Raw genomic sequence first — 20450 nt, forward strand, 5'->3', positions numbered from 1 at the left:
CACCACAAGAAGATTATTCCCTGAGTAGCTCCCGATGCCAGAATGAGGAGATGGGTACCCCAGACCTGAGAACGACCCTCACCCAAAGCCAGGTTAAGCTGCTTTAGCTGATTTCAGAAAGTAAAGCAAAAGCAAAGTTAATCCTAAAACCAATGAGCTCTCAGTTGGGCAGTTGTTTGTTCTGCAACATCACTGCAGGAAACCGAATAAAGTAATTTGTATTTTCCTTTATCTTTAAACTGACTTTCTTTTCCACTTCTCAGTTATCATAACGTTACATTTTTGTGCTGTGCCACTTCTAATCTCTTATGGAATACAACAAAGTTGAAAGAAAAATGCTACATTTTAATTAAGCATTACCTTTCACGATTAAACAATCAATCCATTGCCACAAGAATACTAACAAAGTTCCCTCAAATATTTTGTAAAAGTAACTTATTTAACATGACATTAGAAAAAAATTATGTGGTTAGAGTAGATAGGTAATTTGTTTTCATTCTTAGTTATGAGGAGGATGTAATAAGAATAAAAAAAAAACTCTTCATATGCTCAATATATATTAATATTGCTTGATGGCTCTTGCATACTTGGTCTTCACAGTATAGAAATTATCTCACAGTTAAATACAAACAGTTCTCTCTTTGCATGATACTATTTTAACTGAAACTCATCCATGATCAGAACCACAGCCTCACTTTCAAAGGGTTCAGCGGTAACTGAAATTTGATTAAACAAAGGACACAGTTCCATTTCAGTTAACATGGTACCATGCAACATAAGGACTACTGGTATTGGTCAACATTTTTCAGTTAGCAAAAAATAACTTTGCATTATTACTTTTATTGTGAACATTTCAATAGTGTTGCCTTAAAAATCATAGTAAATAAACAGTGATTCACATTGGTCTTTCTTCCATTATCTGTATTTGATAACTTTTACTTTCTTTGGGGTTTCTGTAGTAGATTTCAATCCATTTCAAATAACATAGTGGTGGAGTTAACATGGTTGATTAAACGCAGTGGTGTTTGACTAAAATGACCAATATATTTTTTCAAAGCTTAACCAGAGGACCTCATAAATATTTGGTAAAATGGAAATTTTTCATCCTCAGTTTATGAGTACAAATCAATTCTAAGAGATATAATCTACTCATATTTTATAAATAGTGAAATGTAGGAGACCTATTGATAAATGTATGATGTTCAATTCTATTTGAATCTGTGGGTCAATATTCCATATCGAAAACATTTGTCTCAAATTCCAACCACTCAATACAAATAGTACTGAGTGAAATAATTTCAAGTATGAATTTTCTATTTTATACTTTTAAACAAATCTTTCACAGATCATTTTCTGAAAAGAACACAATGACTATTTCTTTTTAAACTGTCCCTCAGGATCTCTGTAACTATTTCTATAGGAACTTAGTCCATTCTATCAAGTTTCTTTAATTTTTGTGTCTTTGAGCGGAATTTATCATGCTTTCGTTGAGTCATTCTAGACCTATGCTATCAAAATTATGTTCCAGCACTATTGTTTAGGTAACATAATGAAACAGGTCCCATTTATTCTTTAAGAGGTTTCTGTTTATTTTTAAACTCTGAGCAGATGACACATTAAAATTTTTTTGCAATAGAATGAATACCTTTACTGAGAAAAATAAATATGTAAATTGATATTAATTAATTTTAATGTCAAAATGTCTTTCATTAGTAAAAGCAAAGGGCTTCGATTCACTCCTTCCCACATTCCATTTCACTACTTCGGAGGCCTGATAATTACAGAAATATCTATTTACAATCTAAAACTCAAAATTGAATAATTATGGGCCTTTTACTTAAAGTCATGAATCCTTACCCTCTACATTTGTAAAATAATCTCTGCTATATATTTAGAACTCTCATTGAAAATAAATGATACCATAAGATATTAGTCATTGTTCCTTTGTATCATTACTATAATGACATGTTATAACTTTAATTTTTAAGTATTCATATAAAAGTTAGTGGGCATCCTTGAGCTCAAAACATAATTAATACGACAATGGGGTATTATTTATTTGGAGAAATGATTTATATATTTGTTGGCATGAAATACTTTGACATCTGTTATTTTGGGCACTTAATTGCCCATAAAGATGAAATAAAGTAGATGTGAAGGCAGCTAAGCTGTAACTAACTAGGGGATGTATAAATATCCAATTCTAAAGTAAGTAGGCAAACAACTCTATAATACATCATAACCAATGTCACCCCAATAAATTCAATAAAAAGTAAAGTAAGTACACAAAAGCAGTGTGTCTTAATAAGCTAACCAATTTGGGAAATCAGCACCAAGCTGGCCATTAACAGTGGTCATGTTAGTCCAAGTCAAATTCATAACAAAAATAAGCCTTAGAGTTGCTCTAATTTTTAAAGTATTATTACCTATTTATAACAACCTAACTTTTGTTAGGTTATAAGATATTAACCGCTTCAATAAAAGGTAACAAATGCTCAGAAATTGAAGTGATTTTTAAAACATAGAACCCAGTTGTCTAAAGTTGGAAAGGGGGTTGGTATGCCATATTAGGGTTCATACAAATATTTACTTCAGGGCACAATTAGACCAAAACTGTGAGAATAAAGAAGAATGAAGTCGTTTCAATATTTGGTAACCTTGCAGACAGGGTAACACTGTTACCAGATTAGGATCATGAACTAGAAATTATGAGAGCATCTGAAAAGAATGCCAAATGGGAAGAGAGATTACAGAAATTAAGTGCCCAGGCAAGAATAACCAGGTTCAGAAATCAAAGGAATGAACACAGGCAGCAACCTAGCCATACTAGAAACTGAAAAGGAAATTATTTTGAATCAATGTCTATGTAACCCAGGAGACCCATCTATTGTCTATAACAAGAACCATTCTGAAAGTATGCTGGAGTGGGGACTATGAGTTTTAAGGTATAGGGAATTGATTAAATGGCAGAATTTTAATTGTTATTTGAGAAAAGCAGGTAGTCTTCAATAAAAATTATAGCTATTATTTATTGAACTATATGCTTGATACTTCCAGCCATTTTTAAAACTCTCTAATAAGTTTGCAAGTTGGGTATAAATTTCAAAATGTGTAAATCCTTAAGATTCAACAAGATTATGTACCTTGCTCAGAGTCACTAAACTTTCAAGAAACAAAATAGAAATTTAGAAGTAAAGCCTGAACTTATAAGAATTTTCCCCTTTGCCCAATATTAGCAAAACCTCAATCAATATTACATGAATGTTGACTCCCAAGACTGAGCTTTTAACCACTATCTTCTATATTTTCTAAATCTGTCTTAAAAAGTGTAAATCTTAAAATAGCACACAGTTCTCACTTGCAGCTCAAAAGAAGAGGATTCTTATTCATATGACAGAACTGTAAGATACTGAAATTCATTTTTAACAGTTGAGATCAGATTCCTTTTTTCCACATGTAAACATTTTCTTTTCATCTTTCCCTGTACACTGGTGTTAATGACCCTGTATAATATAATGAAGCATTAATCAAAGAGTGTGCTCCTTAAAGAAATAATGTTGAAGAATGGCATTTGTTAAGAGAAAACTTAATCATGAATTTGGAATATTACCTACCTACATCATTAACTATTAACCCCAGAAATTAATAAAGTATAAGAACTTAATAAAGTAAGATAAGGCATTCTTACTATCCTAGTATTTATGATCCAGAGCCCTGTATTTATGATTCTGAACAGAGAAGTAAAATTTGCCATACAATAAAATATTCAGAAGTGAAATGACTACTTATAAATTTAATCCTCTCTTAAATAGTCTTTCTCCACCCTATCCCCATTCTCAGCACAAAGCACTTAAAAGGTGATTTTAAAAGGCTTTTAGGAAAGTCAGTGAAATCCTCGTATATTATTGTGAAGATGATATGAAGATGAGCTTCTTAACATAATAATATAAAATTGAAATAAAGCATGTCCTTGAGAGCCATTTGAATATATTGTTCAAAATATTCTACCTTCCAAAAGGTAGTAATTATAATTTAATGTAAAATGTAAGATACATTATTATCACATTGTTGTTTTAGCTTTCAGTCACTTAAATCTTTTCTGTTATAAAGTTTTGGTCTTTGTATTTACTGGTTCACATTTAGAAGTCTTTTTTTTATACATACTATCTTCGGATATATGCGGCTTTCTTTACTTATAAATCTTGGACTATAATGACTTAAATGATCACGTGGTCCAATAATTCATCTTATATTTCCTCAAAAATGGTGGTGCAGAAACAGGGAACATCCTATCCCTGAAGACCTGACTTCCTCCATTTTTTCTAAGTGGTGAACTTATGAACATCCAAAACTGTTGCATTATCACTTCTTATGAGAAACTGTTCTTACTAATATGTTTTGACATCTCTACTATAACCTATATAACACTCAATAAATATTATTCATTGTTTCAACCATTTATTCCACACATATTTATAGCCCCAACTATGAATTTGGCACTAAGGTAATGCCTTCAAATGCAATGGTGAATAAGAGAAAGGGTCCTTGTATTTATCAAATTAAAAAAAAAACAAACCAACATTGTGATATATACTTAACAGACAAGTTATGTAATAAAAGAGACTTTTTTACTTACAAAAAGAGAAAATGACTGTTGTTCTTTGAAATTCTAAGAGATGGGCATCTGTAATCTACTTAAAGTGACTCTTTTTAATGAAAAGACCTTCTGGGTATAATCTAAGTAGGACAATTGAAGACAAAAATTAGTTGCTCTGTTTAAGAAAATACCAGGAATGATTGCCTAGTGTGTAATGTTCAACATAATTAGTAATTAAAGTAACTGAAAGCAAAGTGTAATTTATTGGTTTTTTCCAAGGGTCCTCTTGGACAAGTCACTTAATCTCTATGTGCCTTAGTTTCCTCAGGTGTAGTAACCTGAGGATAATACTGGCACCTAACATTGTTGGGAGAATTAAGTGAGTTAGTATTTGTGAAGCTTAGGATAGTGTATGATACAATGTGAATTATATAAATGCTACTGAATATTAAATATATTAGTTAAAACAGTATATTTATAAATTCAACAAATAATAACCCAGTGCCTACGATGTATAAAATTTTGTGCTAATCATCAGAAATTAACAAAATAAAAAGACTGATAAAAAATATGTCCTCAAAAATACCTGTCTTTAATGTCTTGTGAGAGACAGCACAGTATAAAGGCAATTATATTTTTATGTAATAAGTACCATAATAGAGATGTTCAGATATTATAGCAGGGCATGAGAGTCAGTCTACACGTGCCCTGATTTTTCCATTGATCATGAGGATCCTTTAATTCAGATTTGAGAATATTCATGAAACTCTATTAGAGATTTCCTTTAAAAAGCAACAAAGACAAAAGAGATTTCCCCACATTATACAACATGCTTTCCGACACTTTTATTACTTAGTACTTCTCAGTGAAGTTTGTGCTGCCAATGTTTGCTTTACAGAGGACTATTGTCTGGAAACACAAACAGACTCACCCTGTCCCAGATGTGGGAATCAGGTTTCCAGACTCCTAGTTCAGAAAACTTTTTAAAAAATATGTATGGCAAAATTACTGTTTGAATTCCATGTACCACCTTCAAACAGTAATTGTTCAAATATTTACCATGCTAATATTAAAATATTAATAATGCTTATATATTAATCAAACCTAATTTTATTTTCAATTTGATAGTGTCAGAAAAACAATCATGGTTAGTTCTACTTTCTACATGAAACATAATATACTTAACTTCAGAAATAATCAAGTCTCACCCTAGCTGGTATGGCTTAGTGGATTGAGCACTTGCCTGTGAACCAAAGGGGTCACTAGTTGGATTCCCAGTGTAGGGCACATGCCTAGGATGCAGGCCAGGTCCCCAGTAGGGGGCACATGAGATGCAACCACACATTGATGTTTTTCTCCCTCTCTTTCTCTCTCCCTTCCCTTCTCTAAAAGCAAATAAATAAAATATTTAAAAAATAAATTAAAAAATAATCAATTCTCCAGTATTTTTTTGAGTATCTACTAGTTATTTTTATATAAGTACAGTGGAACCTCGAATCTAATTTGTTCCAGAAGGGTGTTCCAGAAGTGATTCATTTGAAAACCATATCATTTTTTTTCCCATTAAAATACAGGTATCAGCATGAATGGGTTGTTGAGTTGAGAACCAAAGTTTTGTCTGACAACTTAGACTTTTTTGTGTGTGTACATGAACAACTTAGTTAGAATCAAATTGTTTGAGATGGGAGACATTCGAGAACCAAGATTTGACGGTATTACAAATTTAAAAGACCAGTATTTGTTGTAAAAGTGACTCAAATCTAGAAGGTGATAAAAGATAACACTTCCTTAAGAAATAAGCAGGTAATCACATTAGGAGTAGGTAAACTGAGGAAAATATAAACTCATAAATTTTATAGAACAATTTGTATTTTTATTGACCTCTTCCCCATCCTCATCCTCAACTTATTCATAAGAGAGATACTAAATCAGTTACTTTTTATTGTTTCTCTTCTTTGTGCCCCAAATTATTCTACTTGTTTTACAGTTAAACATTGAATACTTAAAATACTACTACAAAGCAGGTGCTACTGCCCTTATTTTATCACTCAGGATACTTGATTTCAATAAAATTAATAATATGCTCTACACATGTTCAGGCTGCTAAGCAGAGAAATATTAAATTTCAAAGCTTTTGATTTTTCTACCGGTCTATCTCCCATGGAAGGGAAAAAGCAAAACTTTAATACTGGGTAATATATATTAGGATTTTTATAGTGTTATTAAGTGATTTATGACATTATCTACATTGATAATAGAATATATTCAAATGAAATATTTCAATTATCTGAAAACTGAAATCTTCCATGAGATGATGTTAGTAGAGACAGTTGAAAGCTGGCAACACATCTTTTATCTGTGCATAGGAGCTACTTTCACAGCAATGGTGATGCACCTGCAGTCTTTCTCAGTGGTCTGACAAATTATATTTATATTACACTATAAAGAATCCAGTGGTACTGTACTGCACTGGTGGACTGAAACACTTCTGTCATCTTTTCAAGGCTGTCCCAACTCTTCTAAAAAATAGCACAGGTGGTCAATGAACAAAGAAGAATTGTCAAACCAGGTGCAAATATTACAATAGGATTTCTTGACAGGTTATTTGCACAAAATATTATAACTCACTAAGGAGCAATAAACAGCAGAGAGACAAAATAACAGCACTCAATCAAGGGGAGCAGTTTCTGTGGAGATTTTAATTTATTTATTCAGTATTAAAATCCCCTGGTTCTTGAGTAACACATGACGTCTGAAAACAATCAACTTTCTTGAGTCTTTTTTTTTTTTTAATTTAACAAACCAGTGACTGAACAGACCACATTTTCCAATAAGGTAAATAGATACTTTGAAACATGGAAGGATCCTAAGTGACAGCAATTGACACAGCTTAATTGATCATATGTCCTACCTTCCCCTCTTTTCTTTGGGCCCTAGGCTTCCTCCTGAACAATTAGGTCTCACCAGGTGAAGGCCCCAGCTGCCTCTCTAAGCTCTGTCCACCGCTACTGTGATCAGCTGTTCCTTGTGTTACGGAAAGCCGGACTCAAGACACGATTCAGGGAACGGAGTAAGCCTTTATTCACACGCGCGGGCTCAGAGGAGGCAGTCTCCAAATTCTGAGCCCCGAATCGGGGTTAGATAGGGGTTTATAAGCCCTAGCATTCCGGCGGGAAACGGATGGGCTTCCCAGGTGGGGGAAGGGATTAGCATTCAGGTGGGAGATTGATGAGATTGATGTGCTACCCAGGCGGGGGAAGGGATGTGAAAACGGGCTACAGGAACAGATAAGCAATGATTAACAGTTAACCTGGGAGGGGTCTCTGGCTAGGCTGTTCCTCTTAAATCATCTTGCCCTTATCACTTGCAGTCTCTGGGTCATGGGTAATACAACGCAGAGGTGAGGGCTCAGGGCTATTTGAGCAGGGAATTCCCAGCACAGTGGGAACAGGAGGAACAAGTTCTTGGTTACTGGGCACTTAGCTCTTTTGAACTCTTGCCTTGTGAATGGAGGCACAGCTAGAAAAGGGACATAACCCAAACCCCTCAAGTGCAGGACCGAAGCCAAGATTCCCCATTGCCTAGGTCTAAGCGCACTGATACTAAGGCACTGATACTAAGGTTTTCTGAGGTCCGAAGTTTACAAACTCTGGAGGTGTGTTGGGAAACGCCCGGCCTGGTTTCAGGAGCTATAACCCTGCCAACTGGCTGGAGTGCCCCAAGGCTGGAAATAATCAGGAGGCCTTGGAGAAACAGGCTCCTGAGGAGACTTGGCTTGTCCACCCCAGGAGGGACGTAGCCCCTGCCTCTCTGCTTTGCCTTGTAATGGTCCCTGCCAAGGACGGGTAAGACCCCTCGGGGGAGGGGCAATCTGAGACAGGCATCGACCGAGAAAGACAGCAGATAAGAAATCGGGGGGACATGGAAAAGGGGCAAAAAGGCCCCTGCACCTCTCAGCTTGGCTTGGACATGGCAAGAGTGCTCATTGCAGCTGAGAAGCCGTCTCCTTTTCTCTTGGCGGTTCCCTCCCCACACCTGGCTCAGGGTTGAAACAGTGCAGGAAAAACAGTCCTAAATCAGATCTGGCGGTCCCGCGGTAATCAGGTCTAGAGGTAAATTCTTTGGAGTGTGCTCTGTTCCTCCCTCAAATCTTTGATCAGCTCATGCTGCAGCAGGACCTTTGTTTACACCCTTTACCGGGTATGGTTAAGACATTTACTTTATTTACACTTTTTACCCTATATCTTTAAGGCATCTTTAAGTCTACTTCCCCCATATTTATAGTCTCTATTGTTGATTCTAATCTCCTCTCAGACCCATGTATATCAGTGAATTCCTGTCACTTGTTTAAAGGTATCTATTCTCTGTGAACCTTAATATGCTAATATAATGAGATAACGTATGCATTCCTGTTACATACCCCACAGATAAGATTTTCAATAAAAGCCTTGGAACAAAGGGCGGTGGGGCCTTCCTCACTGGAGGGATGGACCACGGCCTTCTCTAGTGAGAGGGCAGTGCCCCCCTTGGCTCTCCCCACAAACAGAGAAGTGTTTGCGATGTTTTGTGTTTGTCTCCCTCATCCATGACAACCCCAGGGCGGGCTCTGTGGGACTCAGAGCCCTGCTCCCACCTCAGCCGGCCCCAGGCGGTTTCCCTCAGGTTTCAGGGAGCGCTGCGCTCTGCAGTGCTCCCCTGCGGCGGTGCGCCCCTATAGGCACCCGCGCTGTGCAATAGAGGTGTTATCAAAGAAAAAAAATCGCTTTAGGAAGCAAAAGAAAAACAAAGTACCATGATTGCTTTTAGGGCCTTGTGAAGGTCCTCATTGCAAGTGAGGTTCCTGAAACCTAAGTTTCCTCAGCCTCACACTAAACAGATTCCTGCCTCAGGGTAAAAGGTGGAGCGGGAAAGTACTAGGTTGGTCAGAAGGGTTTTAAGGAGGTTTTACTTGGCTCTAGGACACACGTGATTTATTTAGAGGTCTCCTTCTGGGTCAGAGGCTCTCAGTCTCTAATCGCAGGTAGATGGACATCCTTCACCTCTATTTCCTGGGTCTCCGTGTCCTTCAGATAATTTACAAAAAAACATTGCAGAGAAGTGTTTGCAACGTTTTGTCTAGTGTCTCCATGACCAGCTCTGGGAGATCAAGATGGTGCAGCTGTCAGTTGGCCAGCCAAGCTTCACCCTCCAGATTTTCTGGATAGGTGTCAGATTTCAGTCCATGGTATCCTTTAGTTTTCTCAGGCATAAATCAACATCTGTCCTTTGTGTTTCCAACTTCAGAGAACATATTTGAAACTCTCTGAATGATTCCCTTGAAGACTCTTCATTAGGCTTGACAAAAGAATATTACTCTTCCCAGCCCCAACTCCTCTGCTAAAAGCTACAGAGGGGACTCAAATTTAGGCAACAGTTCTCTGCACAGAAGTCTCTTCACTTAAATCCTCTGACAGCTGTTTCTACCCCGGAATTGACCAAAATCACAAAACAGGTGCCATTTCTTTTAAAACCTATATGGGAAGAGGGCTGTTTCATATTCATAGTAGTATCCTGCTATTTACCATATTCATGTCTCTATTCCCTTTTTTTTCCAAGTAAAATACTGTTGATTAAAAGTCACAACTTAATAAAAGATATCCCACAACTGAAGAAAGTTTTCCAATGCCCATAGCAACTCAAGTTTAGAGATCAGAATATACAAAGAACTTCGCCAAATAAATATGAGAAAAGACAAATCTCCAATAGAGAAATGGACAAAAGATATGGATAGGCAGTTTATGGAAGAGGAAACACAAATGCTCAATGAGCTTTGGCTAAGACACTCTACATGACCAGAAATAAGTCGATGTGAGTCAAAATCACAATGACGTGCTGGTTCATAGCCAGAAGACCAGCGAAAGAAGAAAGCCTTACAAGGCAAAGTGTGGGTAAGGGTGTGGACCATGAGGCGTTGCGGCAAATGATTTAGGATTGCATGTTAAATTGAAAGATAATATGTGCCATCCCACTTCCAAAGAAACATCAAACCAGCCTCAGGAGCATGTGAATGTTCCTAACATAACTGTTTATAAACAAACATTGCAAGCCATGTATATATCTACTACCAGGATATTGGATAAATACATGCTGATACGTTTGTATAATGGAATATTTATTATATACCAACAAAAATAACTACATCAGAGTTGTAAGTTAAACATTTATCAGCATACTGCTGGGTGACAGTTGTGCCTTCTGGATATACAAGGCCTGTGGTGGGGAGGAGGGAGTTGACTGTGCCTTACTGGCCCCAGGACAAGAACTAGGACCTTTGTGAAAATATTTAGGAATGTAGGTTTGTGCTGAAAATGAAGAAGAGTTTTCTAACAGGCCCAGCTGGCCAAGATCAGAAGAAGCTCCCTCTAACGAAATGAACCGTCACTGGAGATATCAAGCAGAGGTCTGGCAACTTCCTGGGCAGTGTCCTAAGCACTGGATATCAGTAGTGTATGGGCAGGATTAGATAAAGATGGTCTTCATGACCCCTCTTCCCTACCCAAAGGCCCTGTGGTTCCATGACTCAGTGACGTTGCAAAGTGTGGTCCAAAGAGGATAGGACTAAATGAATATCCAAACTGTAACAGATGAAGGTAATACAACGCTGCTCATTAATAAAAGGGCATGGACCCTGGCACCTGCAAGCACATGTATAAATCTCAAAAGCATGCTGAGTGAAAGAAACCTTGCCTAAGAGGCCACAAACGGTATGATTCCATTTATGTCATGCCTCAGTTTCTGATTTTTTAAAAGTACTAAGTGACTGAGAATAAATAAAGGTTAAAGACCAAGTATAGATGAAAAGTTATTAGTAAAGAATAATGAGTTTCCATAAGGACCTAAGTGGAATTTCCTTATACTCTTAAGGATTTTCAGTGAGAATGGCAATGATGCAGAAAGGAATTTTGTGCAAAGTCCATTCATATGTTTCCCACTTACATAGTTTATCGATAATATTCAATATAAAGTAAAAGGATATCAAAAGTCTCCCTAAACTATTACTAATTTAAAATAATATGTTAGGATTATAACAATGTTATATTATTTTATTATAATTACAATTAGTAATATACATATTTCTGTTTTAACCTTAATGCAAGTTATTGAAAGTTTTAGTCTAATAATCTTATTTAATTTGCCTACGTTCTGAAACACATGCTGACTCAGTTTTCTTTTCACCATCTCCAATGGCAGCACCCTAATCCAAGCTGTTGTCAGCAATCACCTGAACGGTCTCATTACAGACCCTCAAACCACCCTCCATCAGTAGTGTGCTGAGAACTATTAACTACCAGCTCTCAGGCGGGGGTAGGTTGGGGCCGGGGGAGAAGCCCTGACTTGTAAGATTAGCCTATTACTGTGGTGCAAATACACCCACCCTGGCTGATTTCAAGCTTCCAGTGCGAGATCACTGAATCCGGAGCTGGGAGGAACGGTAACAGAGTGGCTCCCACGCCTGCTCCAGGGCTCCATCGCACCACTGCCCTCCCCACACCCAGTTTGTTTTTTATAAAAAGGCAGGATACAGTTTTTAAAAGATCATGTCCTCGGGGGCCTGTTAAAAATGCTTTGGCAGCTTTTTATTTCTACTAGCCTTGTTTCAACTTCTCTCTGCTCCTCGTCTTCAGTTATTTGAACAAAGTCTTCTCTGTGCTGGTAAATTCTTCCTTTGCTTTTTTACTTAGTTAACTAATATCCTTCAGATCTTAGCTCAAAAGTACTTCGAGCTTCCCCAGGGAAGTTCTTCCTGACCTTTCTGGGCATGTTAAAGGCCCACATTAAAGCCCTTATAACATGGTGCTGCCTCTACATTACAGCCATTGTCACACCTAGCCTTGGATTTCTTGATGCAGGTAATCAATGAATGAGCGTCTCCCTGACTAAACTCTTAAGTTTTTGAGACAGAACTCACTTTTCAACTCCAAATCCCCAGCCCTGAGCACAGCCCTAGTTATTAGCACAAAACTAACACTCAAGAATTACCTATTTTCAATGGATTAAATGAATGAGTAAATGTATACCTGAAAGTGTAAGTATGCTCCCCTGCAATCTGTAAAGGAGTCGGAAATTAGCTGATGAGAGGGCTCGTTGACGTGTCTTCTGTACAGCTATAGAGTTTGTGTAACAACTTTGTAGATGACATTAGAAAGTACTTAACTTTTTCCAAATTTAATCTACATTATTCATTCAGATAAAACTAATAAAAAGAGATGGCAGAAGTTTAAATGTATGTTCTTAAGAATCATCTAAGAATAAAATAGGTTCATTTCAGCCCTTCTTAAAAATATGGCATTCTGTACTAAAGGAAGGCATCTCTGCCCTTTCAGTAGCAGCTCCATGAACCTTTTCTACGTCAACAAAATGAAGCACTACAAGGAGGCCTTGAACCTGGAGTGAATGACAGCATGTTTGGCTAACGCATCATTTCTACAAATTGAATCAATAAATCAAATCTCTTAGGAAGTTTCGATACTTCCATATAAAATAAAATAAGAGCATGTAAATTGACAAAAGTAATAGAATAATTTCTCTCTCTTATGTTCACTTTTATGTTTCTAAATTTACAGTGGCTATAAAATCCCTTTATTTTGGTGTCGAGTCATGGTATGCATGACTCAAACAGAGCATATGCATTTCCACAAACATGTTTCTAATAAAGGAACAAAATAATGTCCAAAAACTAATCAAAAAAGTGGTTTCTTTTATTCTCTTCAGAGTTTGAATTTTATATACCTTTTTTGAGAAATGCCTTAGTTTAAGTACATGCTAAGTGTGGCTGGCTATGTGAACATTTTTTTTTTTTAATATTAGAATTTTATAAATTTAAAAAGCTTTGCATTCAGTGGTTTTGGATCCCAACATTTTATGCTTATGATGAAATAACTGAAAACTGAATACTCTTTTTGGATCACAAGGGTTTTTTTCCTAGCAAGTTTACCCTTCCCATGGTGTTCGGAGCTACCTCTCAGACAAGACTAAAAAAGGAGGGTAAAATCCGTACCTTTGATATATCAACAAGAATGAAGGTCTGACACCTCCTGCTACAGAGCTCAGAATGCAGCTTTCCTTCTTAAAAGATTTAGATATTTTCTCTCTAGCACTTGCTGTGCTGAAAAATGTATATTTCACTCCTAATAGAAAGCATAATTCCTACCTTTTTTCCTTAAAGAAAATGTCTAATAATGATAAATATATGAGAATATTTAAAAAACAAATTGTCAAACTCAATTTATCCCCCAACTATGACTCAAAGTTGGTAAATTACAAATATTTCAGTCATAAAATATTTCTTACATTCTAAAATGATACATCAATACAATGGTATAATTAAGACCAATATTCTGGGTTTGTTTTCATAAGTTTATACTGATATATCAGTAAAGCTGATCTGACTTGAAACAATCATATGCCTAACCAAAATATGTACCTTAGATACATAGCATCTGTTGCCTTTAAACCATAATTTATCTTTTTTGGTGTGTGCTTTACTTCTTCACCTAGATTATAACATCCTCAAAAATACATTATCTTGCATAGTCTTTCTTGTGCACACGCATGTACTCTGAATCCCAGATATTGAGATTACTGCAGTTCTCAGCAAGGTATTTGCTGAGTTTTGAATTATATGACTCAGTCAGTCCTATGTTTCAAAGACTCAGTGGATTTTATCATGTAAAGGCTGCAAAATTAAATAGAGAATTTAAAGGAAACACTCAATGATAACACCTCAACTTATAATATTCTAATGTCTTGGTATTACAGTATTGGTGAACTATTACTTTTCCTAACAGAAAATCCAAAATACACAACACCAATACCATATAGGACCCTGGTATAAAAATGTAATATGGTTATTTACCTATTTGTTGTAAAAAATTACAAAATTTTTACATTTTTTTCTTCCTCTTGTGTTTCAGGCATTGCACTGCAAGGTACAGTAACTTTTCTTTAAAAGAAATAAACTGGAGTTAAGAAAGTTTCGAAAACTAGTTCAAGGTCTAGATTCCTAACCACCAAGTTCTGCTGCTTCTCAATAGCACAAGTGGATCAAATAATATTAAATAAAGTTAAGTACCATTTAATACCAGAAATGAAGATAAACACAGTTGTATTTTAATGTAGTATTTCAATGTCTGTAGTTTAAATATAATAAAGAATTCTGACTTAAAAAAAATGTTTTTTTAGTACTTCCTATATTGAACATTGTTTTCCCTAGCTTCGTTCTCTGTCTTCTTTTATCAATATCATCTTATTTCAAGTATGGAATCACCGTTTCCTTCTTATCTTCACCTGTGGTCCAGAGTTTATTAGGTAACTTGGTTCTGGTCAATCATATCATCCAATACTCCTGGGCACAGTAAGTGCCTCAGCATAGTCATATCAAACAAACAAAGCTAGTCAGCCAAGGAGACTCAAATCTGGGGCTTTTTGGTTTTGATTAAAGGGAAAGAGAAACCATCTCTTTACACTGGATTTGTTTAAAAGATAAACACTGTCTGCTGCAGGCAGGAATGGCACCATTAGGGGAACCTCCTGAACATGGAAACTACAGGCAGGAAAACAGAACAAGAGATGCAATTAGAGAGAATGACTCTTTATGACATTATTTGAGAACCAGACCCACCCATACTTGAGGAAATTTCGACATCTATAATTTTTAATTACATGAGCCAGTAACAACCACTACTCTTGATTTTTCTGAAACCAACTTGCCCTGTGGCTTCTCTCATTGGCAGACAAGAGTTTTGAATTAATGACTATATATTTATATTGTGTTCTGGCCATATGTTCACACCTATCAATTAATTCTTAAAATATCAATGTGAGATATCGAGGGCATATGTAATCTCCATTTGATAGATGGCTACTATTTAAGATCACAGTTTAATATATATGTTAGAAAAAATTTTAAATATTAGATGTATACAGCTTCCTGGTCAGCTAAAACTGTAAGAAGAATATAATAGATACATTAATCAAGTAATCAAGTGCTGATTGAATGTGAGATGTAAAGGAAAAAATACATAATGACTTTAAGAAAAGAAAAATAACAGTAGCTTTACGTAAATATAGAAGTCAGAAAGAACGAAAATTTTAAGGGGGCTAGAGGAATCATTAATTCAGTTTCAGAGATACTTAATATAAGGTTCTGGTAGGATGCCTACTTAAACAAGTCAGGCCAACAACTTTAAACATTAGACTTGCATTCAGAAGGGCCTTCAGGAGAAGAATAAATAATTGTAAATCATTAATAATGTTGATAGTTGAAGCTATGGAAGGGGCATCATAACTAATACATCTATGGATTTGTAGATTTCTGGTCTTTTACCAGTATAACTTCACATAATACCACAATGATTCTATAAGGATGGTGGTATCACACCAACTCACAGATTAAAAAAGGAAAGCACAGAGACTTTAAATATAATGTCCCCAATTTTTATGTAATACGTAGCAGAGTTAAGATTTTAACCGACATCTCACTGATTCAGAAAAGTAAACAATAACAAACCTACATGAATGAATGATATTATTGGGAGAGAATATTCAAACAAGAAAGTAGATTCAGAAACTACAGAGGAGTATGAGAGTGGATGCAGAGTAACAGGAAGAAAAGGACAGCCAGTTAACAAATGCTGTCTGCCTTAATATATATCTCAGAAAAAGGATGCCTGAGTATTACTAAATGAGCTAAACACTGGAAAAAGATATTTTATGTAAGTAAATAACACTATTAATAATTTTGAACAGAGTTGCTGAAAGATAATTAAAAGAATTCAAGATTCAATTTGCAAATATATAGGTAACATATAAACTCATACACACACACACATATTGCATTAAATATATTTGAGTTTTCAAATATAATTTAATTGGCATTTATAAAATGTAATCTCCCTTCTATTAGACAAAAAATGGCTTTTGGAACCTAAAAATTAGACTATGTTAAGAGCAGTTAAATTGTTTTCACTTTTACATTGTATTAACGCTGAATTACAGTCATTACTTTCTGAAATTGGTTAACATTTCCTTTCTCTATAACAAGGATATTAATATTACATTCATACAATCAAATATACACATTGTTACATTTGAATGCAGCATTATCAAATGTAACATTACAGGATTTTTCTAATTGGTTTCACAGAGTAGCAGGCACTTTTGTTCCAGAAAACTCTGTCTTCAGGAGCTTATTCAGCAGAATGACATCAAGAAACAAACAAGTATGACACAGTCTTATCAATGGAGGAAAACTAGCAAAGGCTGTAACGTTACCCCTGCCTCACTCATGAAGTAGCTGGTGAGCCAACAATCCTGGGTAACACCATACATCAGCAAGTCTTAGAGCAGATATGACACTATTTTCATTGGGAAATCATCAGTAAATTTTCCTTTTTCATTTATTTAATGCATATTCCATAAATATTTCTAGTGTATTTTCTATTTCAAGTCCATATATCTCGCATTTGTTACCATGAATTTAGTTCTCTCTGGCCATTATAAGAAAAAAATCTATCATTTATTCAATATACGATCAAACTTAAATATAAACTAAGCTTGATCTGCTTAAATAGCAAGAATAGGAAAACATTAAATAATGTGAAGTTTTAATTTAGGGCAATTTATTTAAAATGTTAACTTCCATTACTTATAAAAATACAAACGCAATTTAGGCTAAGTAAGTTTACATTGAAACATGATCACATTTTAGACCATGAAGTCCTACAACTATAAAATAAGCAATACATTCATGTTCACAGTTAAGGAAACAAAGTGCTTCAAACTACTTACCCATGTCCCTAAGGTAAGGTAACAACATGAGCCTTGGATGAGATATAGTTCAAACCCACAAAGTTGAAAGACATAGTTTTTCATGAGATAGAGGATTGACTTTTAATGTTGTACAAAATTTATTTATGTGCTTTCGATATGCTAGTATTAACACAATCATTATAAATCGCAACTTCTGAGCAATCTAATTCTGATTGGTTATGTATTAGTTTCACAAAGCTCTAAGAATCAAATGAACAACTTACTGTTTGGAAGGTTCAGGAAATTTTAGTTCTTCTCTTTTCTTCATTTCTATCGTTGGCTCCACAGGAGTGAGAACTACGGCAGCACATGAGACTACAGAGTGGTATGAATCCTCCCGGCAAACTGTTTTTATTAAAAGAATCAATTGTAAATGTCAAAATTATTTATTAACTATTCTTTTTCCCTTTTTTCTCTTTTTTATTTCAGTCAAATTAAAGTGATAACTCAACTAAAACATTAATTATCATTAAAATATTCTTAATTATGATTTTCTACTCTTTTTCACTCACTAGTTGTATGACCTTAGGCAATTATTCTGTTTTTAAGCTACACCGTGAACAGCGTGTTGCCATCACTTTGCAATCCTTCATTTAAAAAAAAAAAGCTTTTCATTGAGGAATGTGAAGAACATAAATCATACACAGTTAACTTAATCCTTGCTATATGAACACATCTGTTTAATCAGCATTAATATCAATAAATAGGGCATTACTAGCACCTTAAAAATCTTGTGGTACCCTTTCCAAATCATTATTGTAGCCTCTAAACTTAGCCATTATAATTATGTATACAACCATAGATGAGTTTGTCTATTTCTAACCTTTATATAAGTGATATTATACTCTTTTGTGGGTGTACTCTTTTTTGTGTGGCTTATTTAAATTTGTTCATTCTTACAACTGTACTACTGTAGCTTACCAATGAATGATAAATATCTATATATGTATATGTGTGTGTACATATATATGCGTATATATACACATACACAGGGTGTGGCAAAAGTAGGTTTACAGTTGTGAGGATTTGAAACAGAGTTTATTCTTATATATTTATTAATCACTATATTATTCTCCATGCATACAACTGTAAAGCTACTTTTACAGTAGCTTTACACCCTGTATACCCACCCTGTATACACACACACACTTTATTGGTGATGGACACTTGGATTGTTTCTGGCCTGGGGCTATTTCAAAAATGCTTATAAACTTACACTTTTTTTGGTGCATAAATAGATTTGTATTGGAAAAACACTTATGAATTGCTTCTAGGTTATGTTCATATTTTTATGTTCAGCTTTAGTAGTTAGTTCTAAGCAGTTTTCTCAACTGATAGTGCTAACCTGCATTCCCCAAATTAGAATAAGAGGTCCAGTTGTTCTGCATCTATACCAATACTTATTTTTTTCAGTTTTTCTTTTCAAAATTTTAATATTGAATTAATTTTGTTGCTACAAACAAATTAACATAAATTTACCAGCTTAAAACAATACCCATTTATTATCTCATAGTTCTGTATGTTAGTCCAGGTAGGCTCAATTGTGTCCTCTAATTAAGGTCCCTCAAGGCCAATGTTAAGTTGGCAGCCAGGCTTTGCTCTTATCTAAAGTCTGTGGGTAAAGACTCTACTTTTGAGCTTGTTCAGGCTCTTACCAAAGTTTAGTTTTATGCAGTAGTGGGAAACAGGTCTCCTTTGCCTTGCTGGCTAGTGGCCAAGGGCCACTCTGAGCTCCTAGAGGCTACCTGCAGACCCATGGCCAATTGCCTGCCTGTCTCAGTAATGGAGAATGGCCCTCACATTGAAGACCGCGCATGCTTCCTATCTTGTGACTTCTTTTGCTAACAGCTGGGGAAATAGCCCTCTGTTTTTAAAGGACTCGTGCAATTAGGTTAGATTATATCCTTTTTGATTACCTCAAAGTCAACTGATTAATAATCTTAATTATACCTGAAAACTCCCTTTTGCCATGTAACATAGCATAATTAGAATATTGAAGTCCTATCATCTTCCCAGTGGAGGTAATTATACAAGGGCTAAAGTCATGTGCCATCTTAGAATTCTGCCTACCATGCTATTCCTGTAAGTGTACAGTGATATCACATTGTAGCTTTAATTTATATTTTTCAGATAACTAATAAATTGAATATACATTAAATCCTCATTTTACATGATGCTGATATACACAAGTTTCGGTTGTGTGGTTTAGTTAAATAAACCAGAAACCACCAAAAATATGTTTCAAATTTCAATTAGCATGATCTCCCAACTATAACTGTACAAAGTACAAACTTCTTTACTAGCCCTTCAGTCTACTAATCAAAGCCTCTTTCAAAGCCTGTCAATGGATTGGTCATTATGCATTTGTAATTCAGTTTAAGCACAGATCTCAAAGTGTGTAGTTGCATCCTTGTCTTTCAGTGATAAACCCATGTGATATCTTACAACACTGAATACTCTAAGGAAGGAATTTGCCAGTGGAAGTGAAAGTGTAGTAAAGAAATGAAAACTGCCACGGCTAGAAACAATAGTTGAGTTGATTATAAGTGAAGGGTCAATAATCATCAATCTCAGTATTCATTTCAAGGACTAAGAACGAGACAACAAATTGACTCCCTCTGCAATGTAAAAAGAAGGAAACGTTAAACATGACAGCACATGTGAATGAAATAAAAGAGAAAAATCAGTGGAGCACACAAGTCAGCCAAGTAGTGTGGGGCCGTGATCCGAAAGAAAAAAAAAAAAATAAAAGAAATGGTCCCAGGTTCTTCAATTTTCCTATAGAAATATTTGCTGAATTAGTAATCTGCTCAGGGCTAGAGTCTGAGGTATAAAACAGATGAACACTTTAAGCAGAGCTGAATTTAAAACAATCCTGTAGAGTTCAAAGGACAAAAATTAATCTTTAATATGTTTCAAGGAAGAGGGGCCCTGATTTCCTTACTGTCTCTCCAATACCATCAAACAGATTTTATTTATTTATTTTTTTAATTTCATTTTCTTC

General features: G+C 35.3%; 1 protein-coding gene across 1 annotated transcript in view; it reads right to left on the minus strand.

Moving 5' to 3' along the window:
• CCSER1 (coiled-coil serine rich protein 1) overlaps window positions 1-20450 on the minus strand; it is an 898936-nt gene that overhangs the window by 586781 nt on the left and 291705 nt on the right. Inside the window, exon 5 of the mRNA XM_054591576.1 lies at window positions 17671-17791. Within this exon, the coding sequence (XP_054447551.1) occupies window positions 17671-17791 (121 nt within the window). The remainder of the gene's footprint in view (window positions 1-17670; window positions 17792-20450) is intronic.

The sequence above is a fragment of the Pteronotus mesoamericanus genome, unplaced genomic scaffold (genome assembly GCF_021234165.1).
Source record: "Pteronotus mesoamericanus isolate MK-2021 breed Mesoamerican mustached bat unplaced genomic scaffold, CSHL_Meso_final scaffold_232, whole genome shotgun sequence".
NCBI lineage: Eukaryota > Metazoa > Chordata > Mammalia > Chiroptera > Mormoopidae > Pteronotus > Pteronotus mesoamericanus.